Source organism: Lutjanus erythropterus, chromosome 1 (assembly GCF_056507025.1).
Source record: "Lutjanus erythropterus isolate fLutEry1 chromosome 1, fLutEry1.hap2, whole genome shotgun sequence".
NCBI lineage: Eukaryota > Metazoa > Chordata > Actinopteri > Lutjaniformes > Lutjanidae > Lutjanus > Lutjanus erythropterus.
This window is the reverse complement of record NC_139317.1, coordinates 13,944,886-13,966,245: the sequence shown is the minus strand read 5'-3', so window position 1 is coordinate 13,966,245 and position 21,360 is coordinate 13,944,886. Positions and strand designations below refer to the sequence as shown.

General features: G+C 41.0%; 1 protein-coding gene across 2 annotated transcripts; it reads right to left on the bottom strand.

Moving 5' to 3' along the window:
* Nucleotides 1–262: 262 nt before the first annotated feature.
* Nucleotides 263–19,721, bottom strand: mapk6 (mitogen-activated protein kinase 6). 2 transcript variants are annotated; one of them, XM_084712235.1, is made up of 8 exons: nucleotides 19,497–19,721; nucleotides 12,118–13,026; nucleotides 11,707–12,024; nucleotides 3,251–3,395; nucleotides 2,663–2,827; nucleotides 2,336–2,531; nucleotides 1,813–1,930; nucleotides 263–1,416 (listed from the first exon to the last, which is right to left on the bottom strand). In XM_084712235.1, exons 2-8 carry the CDS (start codon nucleotides 12,352–12,354, stop codon nucleotides 331–333), a joined length of 2,265 nt encoding a protein of 754 aa, XP_084568361.1. In that variant the 5' UTR covers nucleotides 12,355–13,026; nucleotides 19,497–19,721; the 3' UTR covers nucleotides 263–330. The 2 variants fall into 2 exon arrangements, with proteins under 2 accessions (XP_084568361.1, XP_084568290.1); XM_084712164.1 differs by lacking the exon at nucleotides 19,497–19,721 and adding an exon at nucleotides 14,484–14,628.
* Nucleotides 19,722–21,360: the final 1,639 nt, after the last annotated feature.

Here is a 21,360-nt window from a genome sequence, read left to right as displayed (position 1 = left end):
GGCGGGGCTTATGAAGGGTAAAATTCTCTCCCGTTTGTCTACAGTACTTAAGTGTGCGAGTGACATGCCAGTTTAGCAATGAGGGCGTAGACATTAACCCATGAAGGCCTGGTGATCAAGGCTCAGAGTGATGACCAAAACTCTTTAAATATAATAAATCACCCTCTCAACTCTTAAAAAAAAAAATAATAATAATAATTAAAAGTAACCATAATAAAAAAGGTATGAAATGATTCAAGTACAATAATATACCATATTATTAAAAAAAAAAACATAAAAACAAAACTGCCTAGATTCTGCACTGTGAGGGAGGATATATTGTATATTTCTTTAATTAAGATGCTTGAAGATGCTGCTGTAGGTTTTGTGGGCAATTTGTGGCGAGCATTTGACAGCGCAGGGGGTGAGGGACGCCTGGATGGATTTTAGAGGCAAGTCATCGGTGCTGTCAAAGCCGGGCAGGGCCAGAGAGTCCAGCTGCACATTGAGAACGATCTCTGTGTTCCTGCTGAGGAACCCTTCGTCCAGCTCTCGCACCTCCGACAGCTCTGTCTCCGAGCCGGCCACAGTCTCTCCGACACCCTCCTCCTTCCGGCTGAACAGGCGGTCCAGGTAGCTGGTGTAGTTGCTCTCCTTCTGGAGGTGGTCCTCTTTGCGAATGTCCCAGCACGCCTCATCTATCAAGCAGCCGCCCTCCTCAACTCTCTCCCCAGAGCCGAAGCTCTCCCAGGGCTGAGCGGGCCAGGCGCCGTCCCCCAGCCCTCCTCCACCAAGCTGGGCGAGGTTTACCAGGCACTTCTCCTCCTTCTCCTGACTTATGGACTTGGACATTGAGCCCGAGCGGGGAGCCTCCAGCTGCGAGACAGAGGAATTGAGCTCATTCAGGAGGCCCACCTCGTTGAGCAGGGCCACATCTGGACAGGGCTCCGGCTGCAGGCTCAGTTTGATGGTACTGGCAATGAAGGAGTCAAAGTCGAAGCCTTGGTTCTGCTGGCTCTGAGGCTTCTCTGTCTGGTGCTTCTCTTGCTCCCTGTCCTTCTCCACTGGACTCTGCGTCTTCTCAGCCTCCTTCAGAGCTATCTGCGCCTTCACCAGCCCGTTCTTCTCACACTTGCTCTTGGCCTTGCGGTCGGCCTTCTCCTTGCTCTGCTGCTCCTTCCAGTTGGAGAGGTCGATGATGAGCTTGGGCTCGTAGTAGTGGTTGACTTCGCTGTCCCGCCAGATGAGGTTGTCCAGGTAGGAGGGCGACACAGCCTTGTAGTTACAAGTGTGGCTACACTGCAGGTCACAGTATTTGTTCTCGTGGTGGTCGTCGTCCTGCCAGGATCGCTCCGGCTGGAACAGGGTGGAGTAGTCAAAGGACGGCTCATCCAGGAACTTCTCCCGATCTCCATCAGCATATTTACGAGGATCCACCTGGACACAGATGACAGACACCATTTAGCCTGTGTTATCTCATCAAAAAGTAAATTTAAAGCTACTTTCATGAATTTTATCTGGTTATGAAACAGTTTGGTCTATAAAATGTTAGGAAATGGTGATAAATCTATCACTGTTTCCCAAAGTCAACTGACATTGTTAAATAATTTGTTTTGGTCACAACCAAAAGATATTTAGTTTATTGTAAAAGGAGTAAAGAAAGAAAATATTCACATTTAAAATGCTGAGAATTTACTTTTTTTTTAAAGACTCAAAATGATTAATCCATCATCCATAAAGCATGCAAAATATATTTTGAAGGAAGGACAAATTACGTGTTTTAACAGGAATGTACTGTACATACGAGCTGTACATGTCAAAATTTACACACACCTGGACCTCCTCCTCATCCGTCACATCAGAGAGTGCCCTCGGGTCAACCTGAACTTCGTCTGGATCATGGGTGCTGTGCAAGTGCCAGTCAGCCTCTGACAGCTGGCTCTCATGATACCTAATGAAGCATGAAAGACAGAAACTTAAGCACACCAAAAACAGATGCACAAAATGACTCATAAGTGTCTGCAAACACACCATTAATCGGGAGACCTTTTTTCCCCATAACATTAGTTTAGTTAATAGGGCTGGGACGATATGTTCATCTCCAGTTCAACACTACCACAATATCTGGGTGCCAATTCAATATGGATTGTAATGCTACAAGTATTATGATTCATTATTAAAATTGTGTGTGATTTGTTTGCTTTTTTAACAGTAAACCATGGGGAAAACTACTAAACTATTTTCCACTGAACACAGTGGAGAAAGAAAAATGTCTCAACAGGGCAAATGTGTAACTTTGAATCTCTGAGCCTGGTCACAGAGAGCAGGTGTATGAGAAGGAAGTGAGCAGACATACCTGTCCCAGGTGTGGCTGTGGCTCTGGTCCATGAGCAAGATATCATCTACTTCGTCTTCGATATGGAAGGGGTGCAGAGAGACAGGCTCGTCTAGGGGGAAGGAGTAGTCAGCCATATAGGGGTGGGCCAGGGCCTCTTCCGCAGTCAGACGATCCATGGGGTTAAAGGTCAGGATCTTCTCCAGGAAATCCAGAGCTGCAGAGGGGGAGGACAATGAGATTATCAGGGAAACATGCCACGTGATGTACGACAGATGTGACCCTGACCGGTCTCTCTGGTCTGTGTTTGTTTGAGTACTTGTGAATGAATAAAAATGTGGCACTCACCCTGGGGACTGACGTCAGGCAGCAGCTTGGCCAGCGGTGTGTGAGGCTTGGACATGTCGTTGCGGATGAAGACAGGGATGACGCTGTGGAGCTCCTGTCGGTCCTCCTCTCGCAGCACAGGGATAGACTCCAGGATCAGCTGCATCTGCTCCAGTTCGTGGGCTCCTGAAACACCGGGCAGACGCGCGGACAGAAACATCAGACGCTTTCTTCGAAAGGTTATACAACATTCAACATCTGCATGACTGACTGGGTTTGTTTTGAGTGAGGTTGAGCACAGCGGATCATGAGAGCAGCGATGCTATTTGCTCTCAGCTCAAGGCAGTTTCAACAAACAAGAACAGGCAGTCTCTCCCAGATGCAGCTGGATTTGCAAAGGAGAGCAAATAGAATGGAAAAAAGCAGACTGACTCTGGGCTGATCCTGTCTGTTCTGAACAAAAACATGTTGACGAGCACGATGATCAGACCTCTGCTCCATTTTTACTTCATCAAATGCCCCAGACATGCTTCACAGACTGCTTGCCACTAAGTTTGCATATGAAGGGGTAACAGTGAGTCACATGTATGAAACTGAGTCAACATTTACCAGCAAAGAGGGTTTTCCCTGTGAGCATCTCGGCAAAGATGCAGCCGGCAGCCCACATGTCGATGGCTTTGGTGTAGTTGTTAGGAGAGAGCAGCAGACGAGGAGATCTGTACCACTTGGTGACGAGACCTTCAGAGAGGTGGCCCTGTATTAAGAAGGAGACAAGACATTTAATTTAGAACCATATTTTCCAAAAAGTACCCTTGTTTATGAAATGTTGTGGGTTGGGTACTAAAACCCAGTTCCTACTGGTTCAGTTCAATTAGGTTTTATTTATTATATGAATTTGTTATAAAAATTTGTGAAGTGTCTTTATTTCAGGGTTCAACATGAACATTTTTTTCCACTTGCCCAGCTGGGAAAGTGGGTCAGAAATTTACTTGCCAAAAGATAATTTTTGCTTGCCCATGTACAAATTGTTTTATTTATTTGACTAAAGATGACCATCATGTTTCATTAATCTAGGGCTACAACATCTATAAAATATCAGAAAATAGTGAAAAATGACATGACAAGTGTCTCAAACTCAAAGGTTGATACCTTTAAATGTCTGGTCTAAAATCCAAAACTATTCAGTGTAATATGATAATAAATGAAGAAAAGCATTGTCCTTAATTTTTTAAAAAACAAATTTTTGCAGGCACTATTCAAGAACCATTTTAAAGCTACTACAAGAAGTTTATAACTGGTTATGAAAAAGCCTCAGTTTAATACTGATGCCTCTTTATGAACTACATAAGCAAATACAAACATCATTGTGAAGACTGTTGTTTCTTTATAGTTAGTCTAACTGCCTGTCACCGGGTCAGAGTCTCTCTTTGACATCAGATGAAAAGAGCCTATGTTTACATTTTTCCAGACAGTTACAGTGAGTTGTACATTAACCGATTAAAAAGAAGCAGAAGGGGATTTTTAATTTAGATAATTTTATTTTGATGTTTTACTTTGTTGATATTATGGTGGAAACACTACCACTTTTGTCCACAGGGGCCTCAACAAGTTCAATCAACAACAATCAACAAGTTCCTTGTAGTAGTTTGAACACCATATGGGAAAGAAACAAACAATACCCAATCCTATAGATAAATGTGATCATTACGTCACATGCCTCCATGTTTGCCATATGGCCCTGCTATTAACTCGAGTCTCAGGGCAAACTATGCCTGCTGGTCTGCACTAAACCTCATAACCCTGACCCGTCTCCTTGACGAACCTACTCTGTGCTGGTCACGTACGCAACACAGCAAGGAGACAAAGAAGCCAGAGAGAAAAGACAGATGAAAGGGGGAGATCAGACACGTGCAGGCCCTGTCAGCAGTCTGAGAGAGCGGGATAATCCCCCGTTGCCACACACTCCACTCACCAGTGACACACTAGTGACACCAATCTGCACTCCACTCTCACATGGGGCCAGACTACTCACAGGGACAAGAGGACACTGGACACAAAGGACACTGACCTGTGTGTGCATATGTGTACACACCGGGACATAGGGGGAGGGGAAGTGGTAAAACAACACCCTCACTGCCCTCTCTCCCCCCCCCCACCACATGCAGTGGGAGTTTGTGGTCGAGACCAAAATGGTCTCCTCCTCACCACTTAGCCAGATCCTGTTTCTGCCCTAAGTTAGCCACATATACTTGATGTCACTCTATCCTGGAGTGTATCACCACGCTCTGCACGGCCTTGTTTTGATGGGCCTATAAATGACATGCTATGTAGACAGTTGACAGAACTATGGGTGAAAAAGGAAATAAAAGTTTCTTAGATTCACTGCAATTCTCTCTTGAAAGATTATCAATCGACTCAGAAAAGTCAATCAGAAATTCAAAACCCAATTCTCAATTTTATGATCACTTGTAACTATTTTGTAAGACCAGTCTGTAAATGAAAAAAAAAAAAAATAATAATAATAATAATAAAAGAAATATGTGTGCAAAACAAACTTTTTAATGCACTAATATGAATTGATAACAGTTTTACAGCCCTCTGAATCAGAATCTAGGGCTGTTGCAATAACTGCTATTTTGAAATACGGCGCTACTGACAAGCAACTGCAACAACCACAAGGCTCAATGCTCTTGTTTTAAACTTCACTTCAGTGAATCAATGCTTCAAAAAATTTGACAAGTAATACAAGGCTGGTTCGAGCTCAATGGATTGATACAGCTTTAAACTTGGAAGTTGGTAGATTCTGCCACGTTTTATGTTGTTTTAGTGTTTATTTCGCAGGTTAACCTGTTGAACTTTGTGTTAGCATGTTGCTAATATGTCTATGTAAGGCAGGGACTATGCCGAACTAATGTTGTAATATTGAGGAACCATCAAGAGAAACTCAACATTAAGCCTCACAGCCAACTAAATGACAAGAATAGTAGGTCAGATGCCACAACTGTTTTTACATGTTGCTTTTTGTGAAAGTTTCTACTGCAATGCAAACTGTGTTAGCTTTGTTGTTGTGTGGAGGCTGGCCGGTGTTCCATTACTTCATTTGTCATAAATGAAGTAACCTGCAGCTAATCTTAATAACTACAGAGGAAATTACATCACCACAACAACCCTATCGGAATCAAATCATGAGATGCCAAGAGATTGTCGCACCTAGACAAAACTCACTCCTTCAGATAACCAGTCTAGCAGTGTCTTTCACCAGGAAGCCTGTAATTCCCCTCAACCTTTTTACAAAGTAGAAACACATGCAAGCAGGTCACATCTTTTGACTAAAACTTGCACAGCTGTCCAGCACCCACTCTGAGAATCAGCCAGTAAACTGTCTGACCTATATGAATATGGTTAAACTGGAGAAATACATACAACCATCTTAGCAGAACAGAGCATTGTGACAGCGACTAGGTTAGCCTCAAAGAGTGTCGGGTCATTGCGTAAGGACAATTCTGTGTACGATGGACTCTGTGTCCTCTGCTGGTGGGCAAACTCTAATCTGCTCCTTTTAGTTCAAAGTGCATTAGGCTAACGTTCCAGCTTGCCTCTTCACTTTTACTGATCTCTAAGTGAGCCACTCGCCACAGGCAGAGACACAGGCATTAAAAGTGTCTTCCATCTCTATACCTCTGGCAACAGTTGGTGAATAACCTAACCACCTGATCTAAATCAGACCAGGCTGACATTTAATGACTCATAACAGGCTCCCTCGCGGTGTCTGGCTGAGGTTAGTCACAGCAGCCTTTAGCAGGTCTGACCAGCTCTCAGTGAAAGGTGGTTGCTGTTGCTGTGCTGCTTCACACGAGACTAAAACGATATTTCCTCGCTGGAACTGAATGTGTTTTAGTCTTAAACCACCCACCCACCCTCCCACACAAATCATTTCACTGGCAAACCATGAGACTCTAAATAGCAGGATAAATGGAGCTTCACTGCAGCCTCACAACACATTGGACATACAGACCTAATTAATGGATAAACAATTTATTTCAGTCAGGTTTATGGCTGAAGATCAACATAAATTCTCCTACTTTTGCTTCTTAAAGACAATAAAATAGTTGCAAAATAGATGCAGGATCTGTTTTAGCCTTTTGGAAAAGTAAATGAAACCACCTCTCTGAAATTCATTAAGTCAACTCCACAGCATTTTTCTTGTTAGATCCCATGAAGCCCAGTGCCAGACAGGCCTGTTGCTGGCTGAATAATTAGGTCAAATGTGTGTGCGTCCATGCAGTTGTGGTTTGCAGTTTGTGTGGGGAGAGAGGACCTCAGTGAACCCTTTACCCCCCCACCCTTCCTATAACATTCCTGAAAGCTTCGTGGTTATTATCCTAACAACATCACAAATGGCTGAATTTTATGCTGAGCCACAGGCAGACACAAGATGCTACGCTACAGATTTTTTCCCAGGTCAACTACTTTGCCTTTGAGTAAAATGCAAACAGGCCATTTTCAACATCAATACTTGTATGTCATACACAAGTTAGACAACTTAGATCAGACCTATTAAGTTACTTCTTTAAAGGGACAGATTTTTAAAGGCCAGAGATTTAGATTTCCTATATCTGACCATAGTTATTAAAATGTGCAACATACTTCACCCTTTTTATTAAAAAAAAAAAAAAAACTTAAACTGTTAGCAAGTTATTTAAATAAAATCATAATGTTATGCTTTGTTTCATATTTATAAATTATCAAAGGCCTAGACTGAGGTCATTAAAGGCACGCATTTGGCCCATGGGCCACAAATTGAATAGGCCTGACATTGGTCTAGTAAATGATCTGACGTGTGAAAACTAGACTGCATTTCCCCTCTAAAGAACATGTGTTGCCACACTGAGCAGATGTGATACCACTTAGCTAAGGCACACATTAAACGTGTTAGACCATCCTGCAGTAGTTTACAGCCTCAGCTAGCCTCGTTTAAAACCAAAAACAGCCTGCTTAAGCACAACCATTGCTAACTGAAATGGGTGAGTGTTGTGTATTCCTTCTGTGTCTTGTTTAAAAGGGTGGACTACAACTGTAAATGAACACAGCAGGCTTTAGATCGGCTTCAGATAAGGCCCTGAGCAAAGCTCCCACAACAAGACAAAGAGCTGGCTGGGAAAAGGAGGGGAATCTGGGCTGGAGCAGTTGGATGAGTGCACGTGAATTCTTGTCATTCTTGGTCCTGGGCCACCACCAGGGTTGGCCTTACAGTTCACACAGGCAGAAACGGCTCGCTTTCTCAAAACAATGGGAAAGACAGCGCAGAAACATAGGTTCTCCTGGAAGGTTTTGCACAGCATAATTCACACAAAGCCATGCAGGATTAATAGATGTCTGATGGAGATCATGAGGCGTTATTTATATTAACCCCAGCAAAGAAATAAACTAAGGATCATGGGAGGAAAAAGTGAAATGCCTTGTACCAACACCATGGATGAATCTAGACCCCTTATTGCTGAGACTACGCCAGAAACTGAGGTTCACTGGCAAAGAGCGCGTCTTTATTTAGACACAACGTTATTCAAATAACATGCACTCAGCCACCCAGCTGCTCTGGCTCGCCCAGCCTGCTAGAAGTGGAGGGTGGTTGTGAAAGCAAATTTGCCCCCAGTCATTCTGCCCTAATGTCTCGCCAACACTGAAACCAACTGTTTTTTTTACACCTCTTCACTCAACTGAGCACCATCACAGAGTCATGCGGGGGTGATGGGTTCATGGGTTCAGATGAAACACTTACATTTTATTTCCAAGTTTTCACAATAAAAGCCTTTATTATGAAGCAGCACAATAAAACAATGTTGAGTTTTCATCAGCAGTAACTTAAAAACTCCTATCCAGCTAAAAGTTAACACCAAACTGTAAAATAAAGCACAGAGATTCAGTTAAAAGCTACAAAAGTAGAGTTGAAAACACCTTTTTAGTGCACATTGAGAAAAAAGAATTTAACTGATTATGATGTATTAATTGTAATCTCAAAATGGCAGCAATTGTGCCTCATCTGACATTGTTTTGTCTGGGTGAGCCATTTGTTGAATAAGGAAAATTGCACTTAAAATGAGAAACAAAAACTAGAAACAATGAAAATGAGAAAAAAAAAGTGTTTAGTATCTTGTAGGGCTGCAACTAATGATTATTTTCATTATCCAATCAGCTCAGTCTTGATTAACTGATTAGTTGTTTGGCCTTAAAAATATCAGAGAATAGTAAAAATAGCTTAAGCTTGACATCCTTAAATCAAGTCCACAACCTACAGATATCCTGTTTACTGTCATAAAGGAGAAAAGAAAGAGGAAAATATTCCTATTTGAGAAGTTGAAATCAGAGAATTTGACTTTTTTTATTACTCAAAACAATAAATTGATTATCAAAAAAAGTTGCTGATTAATTTAATAGTCGATTATCATTGCAGCTCCAGTATTTTGTTAATTATTAGCGATTAATCAATTGTTAGTGTTTTCAACTACCAGTTATGCCAAAAATGTGCAACCCTTAAAGGAAGGCAGCCTCGTCTACTGGCAATGGATGAAGGGTCAATCTGCGACTTTAAAAAACCTGCATACGCACGTTAATTTTGGGGTAAAAACTGTACATAGGTGCCTTGAAAAAGTGTCTGGTTAAGGTATCAGTGCCCCCCCTCACACACACCACTATTGTTATCATAGTCACAACAGACAAAACACTGTTTGCAAAAGGAGTGCAGCGCCAAAGCCTATTAAAGTCAGTCTGACAACACGACTACAGCGTTTGTATCCTTGACAAAAACTCCGCAGCAGTAGTCTGCTGCAGTACTACGGCAGACAATAGTCAAACACAAGAGAGCTGACCCCCAGTCAAGCAGCTTTTCAATACCCACTTGCCTGCATGTTTCCCCATCAGGAAAAACTGCTTATGTACAGGGGAAAAAAAGCCCACATGGCAAACCATGCTGTAAGGGTGGAGTGCTGAACCACTGGTTAGTTGGGTGTCTGCAGTGACTAAACTGTGTGAGAAACTCTCACTTCTTTCCGGCAACTGTGAGCTCTTTGCCTTCCTCTTCGTACTGCAGGACCTATTGTCTCAAAAGAAATGACTCATGTGAGAGAATATAGATCTTACTAAAGCGTAGTAGTGGTGGTGAGCTGGAAATGAGCAGTTCGGGTAAACAATTCTGTGTAAAGCTGTCTCACAGTGGTGTATGATGTGGCTGTGTAAGGGATATGAATGAGGCTGTGCCAGCTAGAGGGATCACATCACGTGAGCCCACTTCAGACCCTCCGATGACTAATCTGAGACACGTGTAAGCATCTGACTGCCTCTGAGCTCTATGGAGATCCAGCAGCTATACAGAAAGGGAGGGAGGAGAGACTTTCCAACCTAGATTTCCCCTCACATCACACCACCATATGGCCTTCCGACTGGAATTTCCTCATCCCTTTATAAGGTGACGGAAAGACAAGGGCAATCCAGGCCTTCCACCTGGCTACAATTAGACAGGGTCATCTATACCTCTCTCATATTAAAGATAAAAGCAGTCTGCTTTATTGCTGCCATTACACTGCTTTGCAAAACAAAATAAAGGTTTATAGAGAGCATTATAAAGTGTACGTTCAACATTTGGTGTTTTAACATCCGTCTTTTAAAGCTCAGGTTTACATTTACATTCATCTGATAAGAAACCTGGGAAAAAAGGCCTTTGATGACACCCATTTTCACTATTCTACAAATCATGGGTGTGTAGACGGACTAGTGAGGAGATAAAATGCACTCTCAGATATTAATAAACCCTTAGATATTTTAATGCAGCATGTCCATAATGGATATCCTGCAGCATCAAGCTTTCAACATTATCATTACAAGCTGACGAAAAGCTGTACTGTGCATGCTACATTCAAACACTTGCCTTTTTTTCCCCACCTGGGAATGTGGATTATCTTCATCTTTGTAAAGCCACATTTATCATGAACCCACTCATTTGTATATTTAGACTCAGGCCTGTTTTCAATTCTAATTGTATACACCCACAAATGAAAAAAAAAAGAATAGTTCCCAGGGTTGTGTTTTCCACAGCCTCACTCCTCCTGACAGGGGAAACAGAGGCGTTACCTCAAGGAACCACATCCTGTCTTGTTTACTTCCTGCCATGAAACTGCATCACCCTTGGGAGCACCGCATTACTGGGCAATATTATAAATATCACACGGTAGAGCAACAAAGCTCTTTGGGCCTAAAGTGTGCATTGTTACCATTGCTATTCTTTTAACTCTAGTCTATGCAGTAAGGTTGTCACGATACCAGAATTTTAAACTATGACAAATTATACTCCAGGGCTCAACAATAAGGATTGCCTGCTTGTCTGGGGAAAGTAAAACGCCATGCAGGCTAGTAAATCTGGCAACTCACTTCTCTCTTTAACGATTACTGGATTATCAAAACAGTTTAGAGTATTTCTTTATACAAAAAAATCAGAAAATGCTGTTTGCAGCCTCTGAAATATGGAAATTCCCCACTTTTCTTTGTCAATTCTTGTATTAAACTGAATATCTTTGGGTCTTAGCCTGACAAAACGAGACATAAGAAGACATTACCTTAGACTTTGAAAAACTGTGATGGTCATTCACTATTATCTGACATTTTATGGGCTTTACAGCCCTAGATTAAACATGACAATTGACTTAAGTCTTTGTCGTTGTTTGATAACCATTAATAAATACAACCATTTGTACAGGAGAATCTAAAAATTGACATCAGGTTATTAGATTTCAGACCCATTTGTCTAACTGGGAATCAAGAATTAACCTTGAATCCTGTACTCAATACCTCTTTTGGTACTAAGACTAAAAAAAAAAAAAACACAGTCCAAAGCAAACAAAATTAGTCTATTTTTAAGAAACAACCTGCACATTCAGAAAAAGTCCCTGAACACTGTCTGGTTTTGCTATGAGCCAAATTCAGGCAGGAAAATGGAAGACTGAAAAGTATTTAAGTATTCATACATACAAAAAAATCAGACTGCAAATTTTCCATGAATACAAGACTGGTCTTACCTTATGAGAGTAGTGGGGGTCCATGATGCGGGCCAGCCCAAAGTCACCGATCTTCAGTACCAAGTCCTCTGTGTTGACAAACAGGTTGGCAGGCTTGAGGTCACGGTGCAACACATTGGCAGAGTGGATGTACTTAAGGCCCCGGAGGAGCTGGTACATGAAGAGCCTGGCGTGGCCCTCAGAGAGAAGACCCCTCTCCAGCAGCTGACACAGGTCCGTCTCCATGTACTCCTGCACGATGTAGACCGAGTTGACCTCTGTCAGGGACACCACGTCCTCGGTTAGCCTGCGTCCATTGGGGCCCAATGTCTCAAACACCTGGAGACCAATAAATGAATGCCAATTTTCATTCACATTCATAAAATTAGATGAACAGTCTCTGCTACTTTGAGCACAATCTTTCCAACTTACCTTGACAATGTTGTCGTGGTCAAGGCGTCTGATAATCTTGATTTCCCGCAGGGCATGCTTCACACTCTGGGGGTCAGTCAGGATAATTTTCTTCACAGCTACGCGCTTGTCACAGTCTGTGTCAACTGCTGAGAACACGAGGCCGTTCCCTCCGTAGCCAAGAGGCTTCAAATCCATGTAGCGAGAACCCAGGTCAAAGCCGTGGATGTTCATCAGAGACTCAAACTTCTCTGCCATGATGACTATTTTGGCCTTCTACACCAAGCTTCTGCTAACGTTTGGTCTCTGGCCTGTCTCAAGTCCAACTTTAACACCAATAGAGGAATTTATGTGACAATTCCCCCACTGCTTCAGAGGCTGAGCTAGCTCACCCTTGTACAGACGACTGCCTAGTTCCCCCTAGTCCAGCCGTCACTGTCAAATGCGGGGCACTAATGTGTAATCAAACTTTCTTTCCATCTTGAATAAGGAGAGAAAATGTAAACGCTTCAATTCCTCCTCCAATCCTGGATGTGTGGATATCTTTAACTGAACAGTTCTAAGTAGAGTAGTGTTTATAGACTGCAATGGAATGGATTGGAATGGGGCCAATTAACAAGCACTGGGACTATGTTAAACTATAAAAGCATGTAGTTGCATCCTTACAGTGCAGATACATTCAGTGTATGACTGGTCCTGAGCAGCTTCATATGAAATGTGCCTAAATGCACAGTTTTTTTTTGTTTTGTTTTTGTTTGTTTGTTTTTTTTTGTGTATATTTTAATTTTTCCTGTCAAGTCACCTGATCTATAAAATTGAAATGAATCTGGCCTTTTAGTCTTCAAAGTAAATTTTCACCCTCAATGATCAGGTGGCTCAAGCTCGCCACAGTCGCAATCAAAACTATCCTCCATTTTACTTGGGTATAACCTGAAAGACAGAGAAAAAAAAAGGTAAGATAAAATGAAGATAGTGCCATAAATAAAGGAGAAAAATTAATCCCAAAATCAAAAATACCAATTTTTCCTTTAACCTGTTGTGCAATTATATCCATGTAGATCGTTTTGGAAATATTGGCCTTTTTATGATTATAATGGAACTTGATGGCACTTGGCTTGTGATGCTTAAAGTGCCAGAAAAATACATAAAAAAAAAAAAACTAAACAGCAAGATCTCTTTCCAGAAATCTTGACTCATTTACTAAAGATAACCTATACACCTTGTGATCAGTTTCATGTAGAAAATATTTCCTTTTCGGAAACCTCTTCTCCATGAGTAGATGCACACTTCCTTCTGTGCAGTGATGCAGTTGGCGGGTGCAGTTTGGTTGTAAGAAAATAGCTCATACATAAAAAAAATGCTCACTGTTTGTGAATTATATTAAGTAACTGATTATGACTTCTGGAAAGAAACATTCCTGTTGAATTTTTCAAATGTATTTTTAAGTTGAATGTCTTCTAGGCTCCATTATATTCAAAAGAAGGCAGCCATTTCTACAGCAGATATCTCCAAAACCCAGCAACTCACAGGAAAACAATCTAGATGGATAAACAGCACTACAGGTAAAAGGTAAAATGTATATATTTTTTTTATTTGGGGGTGAACAATCCCTTTAAAGCCCATCATTTAACAAGGTATTGTACATTTCCACAAAACATTATTATTATTTCATTACAGGAAATTTAAGACATATCTCACCCTTATGACGGATAAAATATCGTGGGGATTTTATAGAAGCAAGAGACAAACAACAAACAGTCTCATTCATCAGTTTCAGTTTAAACGTGGTGTCAATGGAAACTACCCCCCTCCTCCTCATCATCCTCCTCCCCCGCCCGGTTTAACTGCTTGCTTGTCCGGTTTCTGGGTATCGATTAAATTTTAAGACAACACACAGAGATTTGGCAAAGGGCATAATCTACGAGTGTGTTTACAGACCACACATTTAAGATAAAATAAACTGCTTTTATTCTGAGTTTTCCATATGTTCACGCCGTCTATTTTTGGCCTTCAGACTGAGCCTGGCTGGCGGAAAAAAGCCACGAAGGGAAGCATACTGACAGACGTTGGTTTTAATTTATCACATAACCTCAGCCACCCCGTAACATACACACACATAAATCATACTATACATAGAAAACCAATAACCCGACACACTGCCTTTTTTATAAGTATAAAACATAACGTTAGAGTGAAACCCGCCGATAGCAGCGCGAACAAAGGAGCCGTTGTTGGCGGAGGCTCCTGACTACGTGGTATTACAGCCTTCCTTGCGCTAAGCAGCACAAAGCCGACGTCGGTTAAACCGCTAAAAACGATCACAAATCTCACAGTGAAACGGCACACAATGTGGTAGAGACGTGTGAGAAATTAAAAGTGTTACTTACAGTCCTTATTCGTCGCATTAGTTTCGTTATATCTTTAATCAAACCTAGAGGAGGTTTGACCGCGCTCCGCTGCTTTGCTCTGCGGATCTGTTGCAATCGCCATTTAGGCTGGGCAGCACTATGAAAGGCAGCGCTGACGTCACGGGGATCTCTTCACTGACTGTCGGAAATATCCAAACTGATCACTTCCTATGCTTGCATTTTCCCGTATAAAACTGAATTCTCTATTACAGTCACTCAGACCCCCCCCCCCCCTCCAAATTTACAGCAATACAGAAGCAAAGTGGATAGCAAAATATAAAGAAGCCTCAATAAAAATATATATATAAAAAAATAATTATAGAAATATAAGCAAGAGAAAATATAAAAAAAATTATTAACAATTTAAACAAGGGGAAATACAAAAATAAAAAATAGGAACACTATAAACAGGAGCAATCTAAAAGTAAGGACAACATTAAGTGAGGAACTACAAAAATAGCAACAGCACACACACACATAAATATAATTATTCCTATTACTATATATACTATATTGTTATACTATTTTTTTAATCCCGACTATTGTGACAAGATGTGATGATACTGTCTGCTAAGCATAAGTTTGCATTAAAGGTATAATTATTATTATTGTTGTTGTTATTATTAACTTTCCCTTTGTTAGATTAAGTAAAATGATTATCCACAAATAATATTCTGAAGTCAAGCTCGGGTTCACTGGGTTCATTAGTGCTAATTTAGATGCTATAAATTAGTTGTTGACCCTGCTATTGTTTTATCACCAACTAATTTAAGTTATAGGCTATTATTTACATGGACCCTTTATATGAACATTTTCACGTGTTTTTCCACGATTGCAGAAACATTATACCTCTATATCTGGCTCATATTTCTTTATTAGTCTAAATATTCTTATGTTAGAAAAATGTAGTAGTCTACAAATAAACGGTAGGCAATAAGAATTGCATTGATTAGATCCTCGAGATATGTAAACGAATATGGTCTTTTTAATTGCATGTAAAATGTAGCCAGTGTAAAATATAGAATTCAATAGATAAAGCAGTGCATATTTATGGCAGTCTTACATACTGTGACATATCAGATATACAGTCGTAAACTGTATCAGAAACAAGATTAATACATTCCGGAGCCAGTCTGTTTTTTCGATTCTTGGATCTCCGAGCCGTACTTGAAAGCAGCAGGAGTAATTCAAAACAGAAATTTGAGATCACGTGTCAGCGGTAGATTCAAAATCCAAGGCATCATTCGCAGGCTTATGGATGAAATGATAACAGCATAGTACAAATGTCAGGAATGCCTGCAGTAAACAAAATCTATACAATATGTTTATGCGTAAACGCAGTCCTTTCAAAATAAAGTCCCGCAACAGGCCAGTTACTCGTACGCACAACCTGTGCAGAAACAGACAGCAGAGAAGTAAAATTAAAAACATTTTTGCTATCACTATATTGCTGAATCCTTAAATGACCTATAAACAATACGGTCTATGATAAGAGAGGGGGAAAGGACATTCTGTAAGCTGTTTTATTACCAAGGAGTGATGAAAACATCCGGAAACTGGTGGTTAGGACTCAAAAATACTGCAGACCAAGCACTGTGACAAATATAGTCTTACCTGAATTAGTAAGCCCACTGTTTATGTTTTCTTCTTTATATTTGCTGTTTATTATTTCTCTTTACAGTCTCTTCGCAGAAGCTATAGTCGGATCCTTCTCCTATTTTTCATCCGTGCGTTTATGTTGTTGTTTTTCTTCTTTTCAAAGGGGGCTGTTGTTATCCGGATTACCCCACGATATGTTTTCCCATTTTGCTTTTGTTGTTTTTGATGGGAATTAATGTTGTTTTCGGATTTGCACTCGTCGTTTCAGTGAGAAAAATCGCTCGGACAGTTCAGTCACTGCGGCTTGCGGATTTAGAAAGTCCATCTGGCACCGAGATGCTGATGCAGGGTGTTTCTCATTAAGCGGTCCGCCCTCACATCTGATCTCCATGAGGCTTATTGCACATCCCGAGCAAAACAAAGTCAACAGATCACAGAATTAAGGCACTGTTTCCCTCGGGGGTTTTTTTAGGGTCCGTCATTCACACTGCGGCTGGCGTCCCCTCTGCATCTCTCAGTGTATGGATGCTGTGAATGAACGCAGGGATGGATGGAGGGGCGGGCAGCCGCAGCAGCCTACATCAGCATCCGCAGGCAGACCATGTGAGAACCCATGTGCCCGAGAATGCAGATGCCTCCTCTGCCTCTCACAGGCCGGGATGGGCTCTGCGATGGAGAGCAGGACCCGCATGCGGACCGAGCTGAGCGGGATGCGACACACTTAGACAGGGACGTGAGCTACCGTGTCGGTTATTAGAGAAATGTTGAGAAAAGACTTGATAGCCTTTCATGTATATGCCTTTTTACGGTGACTGTAACGTCACAGTTAATGAAAAATATATCAATCCCAAAGCCATTAAGTTATGTAATAATATAGAACTATACTATCTCAAATAATAAGCTTTTTTAAAAATAAAGGAGACAAAGAAGAGATGAGTTATTAATACAGTATAGAGCCATTTTTCCTTTAGATGAGATGTACTACTGTATTTAAGGCACTCTTCTATTTTTTTTCAAAAGAAATAAAAATAAATGAGCCTACTTTAAAGGCATAATTTGCAACATTACAACATAGAAAAAACAACGTGCAGACCAATTTAACCATAATCCCCCTGTCATCACATATGACCCACTAGAAGTGTGTGTTTGTGTCTGTGCCTGCAGAGAATCTGCCCCCTCCCTATTTTCTCATTATTACCCTGTGCTTGGGACGCTTTACCAACCCGAAACGTTTTTATCTGACGTCCCAAGAATGAGACAGAATAATAAACTATCTTTCTGGTGCGTTTAAGAACAGCTCCGGAAAATTTTTACTGAATCTACCTTTAAATGGAGACAGGAAGAGAGGTGTCATTAATGCAGTAAGGAGCCTTCTGAGATGAGATGCATGTAGCCTGTAGCCCACTGTATTAAAGCTTCTCTGAGTTAATCTGTTTTTTGTTTTGTTTTTTCAAAAGAAAGGACGAAACTACTTTATTCTATTTTTTTTAGTTATTTCAGGTTTACAGTTAATGTTTAGTATGTCAGTAGTTTTCAAACTGGGGTTCGGGGACCAACCGGGGGCCTTTGAGTGGGTTATAGGAGGTCTCCAACAAGAGGAGGAGTGGGAAAGAAACAGGGTAAATCTTTTTTTGATTGATTGTAATTTATAGTTAGGCTTGGTGATATGGACAAAATCATCAAAACATCACTATATTTTTGACCAGATACCTTTATGATTATTTAACATTATTGTGACTATATTGCAGGGATGAAAATGGGTGCTTTCATAAAATATTAAGACAAAAATATTTTTGGTAAATAATCATCAATAATGATGTAATTACAAAGTGTGTAAAGGCAAATAATAGAAGAGTTACATCAGTCTGCTCAGAAAATCACATCGCGTGACTGTAATGCAGCCTTTCAAACAAGGAGAAGACAACATTTATGCCATATCACAATATAACGATATCCAAAATCCAGAATGATATATTGCTTCACCCTACATACAGTGCTCCTGGTTTGATCATAGGAAGACTTTATTATCTTTAAACATAAAAATACAAAATAATCAGAGAAGAAATCCTCTCACACTGGAGGTCTGCGGTTTAATTGTGTGTGGGGGGGTCCTTAACATGAAAAAGTTTGGGAACTCTGCTCTAAGTTACTGTAATTAAAGACAGAATCAGTAGGATTTGGCCGAGCTGTTCATAAACACACCAGACAGATAGTCGCCTGTTATATCTCATTCCCAGGGCGTCAAATACCAACATTTTGGGTTGATAAAGCGTCCCGAACGCCACAGCCATCACCTCATACCTCTAGTGGGTCATATGTGATCACTGAAAGGGACCATGTGTCTGTGTCTATTGTATATTATGCCTTCCAGGTACCCTGAGTTATACTACGTTTTCAAAAGAAAGGAATTACATGAATGAAACTACTTTAAGAAGAGTTTCTCTTTTTAATTCATTGTGGATTTAAAATGATTTTTTACTACTAAACCATGCTAAATGATACTATATTGATCCAAGTTTTGAGCACTTAAAGGTCAGAGGTCAAGATTGTTTTCTGATGAGACATTTTGAGCCCATGTCCTCCATTTCTGCTATGCACTGTCACCACAAACTAAGACAACTTAAAAATCTCTGGACAGCTCTGGACAGGTTCATCGCCATGTTCATCACATGAAAAGAAAATCACTCTCGCACATTGTCACTGATACGATTCCCTCTCAGTGAACTCTGGTCGCCTTTCGCCAGACTCGCTGACCGCATCTGATCAAAGCTATCATTAATAATTATAAATCAGATTTTCTTGATAAGGTATTGGCACTTGCTTAACTCACGAGTGCGCTTTGCCCTCTGCCGTACTGTTCATGAATGAGTGGAGGTCAGAAGGTAAATCTCACCTGATCTGCCGGGGTCATAAGATAGTTCCCTCACACCGTGTTTGTTTTGGAAAAGACGGATTAAAAAAAGAAATGTTCTTCTTCGGTTATTTGTATTCCAGTCACTAACATGTTGTTACAGTCTCCGCTGCAGGCCTCCCTTGTTACATCATCAGACAAATGGTTGACATCCAGTCTTAACCCAACACATTTCACCATGTAATTTAGTTGAGATCACAGTAGCATCCATTACTGCGGGCGCTGCATGGTGCAAAACAAACATTTTATTGTTGCAGTCCAGGGGTCTTGTTTGTCCCCATGTGTGTGACGAATGTTTACTCATGATCATCTACTACTGATAGTGGTATGACTCTTACGCACACATTCACACACACACTTTCACCTATATAGAGCATCTGACCTCACTGTAACGCAAGACATATCGCCTGTACTTTGTGGTTCACCTGTTCTAGGCTAAAAGAGAAATATCCTCAACAAAATGAACCCTTCATGTCACTCACCCATGCTGAAATTCTCCTGAGATGTCCGGAGTAACATGGTACCCAAGTTAATAGTCCATCCAGGAGAAATTTTGCAGTATATCCAAGTACAACAGGTAGACAGACAGGTGGAGAGGCGTCAGCGCAGTCCAGTCCAGTGTATTTCCCTGTGTATGTGTGGGTATGTGAATGTATTCTCAGAGCTTTGGCGGTGTGTTATCCTACTCCATGTGCCTCTGGTTGTGAGGTGGAGCTCCATGGACAGTTAATATAGGCCAGGCTGGAGAGGGGAGGAGACTGCTCTGTGTATGGCCTGTCCTGTCAGTGTGTCAGACCGACTACCAGCAGAGTCCACTGCCACCACTTCTCTCTGTCTGCCTTTCCTTGACTGCTTCTTTCCTACTCTGCTTCTCTTTTTTTTTTCAGATTTGCTCTTTAATTTTTATTTCTTCATGTGTTTTCAGGTCAAGCAGGAACAGGACTAATCTTCTGCGGCCCGTGCTGAAATATGTTCCTGTGTCTGCAGGGTGAGACCTTTGCAAATCCAGTTGTGGTGACTCATGATTTTTATCTGTCAGCTTAAATCAGAAGATTACACTGTCCTAATGGGCTGTGAATGTTCTGCATTTGTTTGGATTAGAAAAACCCTCCAAAACACATTTGAATGAAATGAAAATGTTTGTGTGGCCAAAAACACGGCAGGTTTGCTCACATAACAGCTCATACATGGACTGTGTTGTTGGTCATATACACTCTTAGAAATAAAGTTGCTATCTAGAACCATAAAGGGTTCTTCGGCTTGTCCCCATAGGAGAACACTTTTTGGTTTAGGTTCCAAACACTATCTGAAGGTTCTACTTGAAATCCAACATAAAGAGTTATACCCCGAACCATCTGTAAAAGGTTTCACCCAGAACCCCCTCTAAGAGGCTCTTCAAAGAACCCTTCTACTGTGTAATGGTTCCACCCAGAACCCTCTCTGGGGGGCATTCTTCTAGGGGTGCTAACAACAGCCAACCCAGGGGTCTCTACTGAAAACCATTTCATATTCCCTGGATTTTATCTAGAACCCACTGAGGAAGTTATACAAAAAATGTTTTGATATTCCTATCGCAACACTTTCATCAAGAACCCACACCGGGGGTTGTACCAAGAACCCTATTATATTACAATGGTTTTATCTAGAACCCATCCAGGGAGTTCTACCAAGAACCCTTTTTATATTCCAAGGGTTTCATATAGAACCCACTCAGAGGGTTCTAACAAGAACCCTTTTATTTTCCAATGGTTTTATCTAGAATCCACCCAGGGAGTTCTACCAAGAACCCTTTTATATTCCAAGTGTTTCTTCAAGAACCCCAGAAGGGGGTTCTGGATAGAACCCTTTCATATTTCAAGGCTTTTATCTAGAACCCATGTAGAATCTATGTAGAACCCTTTTATATTCCAAGGGATGTATCTAGAACCCACTAGGGGGTTCCACCAAGAACCGTTTTATATTCCAAGGCTTTTGTCTAGAACACACCCAGGGGATTTCACTCAGGCCTTTTCTACCAACATGGAATTGACGCCTAATTTTGAACTGTTCTGAGCATTTCCACTAAAATTAAATGGTTTGGAACCCAAAAACTTGGTTCTACAGGCTTGGTTGATAAGATCCTTAAATACAATGGTTCCACTCAAAACGAGTAGAAACATGGGCTGGGTCACTAGAGCATCAAGGTTCCAAGAATCTTGAACAGAAGTGGTTCAAGAACCAGAGCTTATTTGGGCCAACAGGGAACCTTTTGAATCTTATAGAAACCTTGTTGAAAAAGTTCTTCAAGGATTTCAACAATCTTTGAAAAACTCTTTCAACCAAAAAGGGGTTTTGGATAAAAATGGT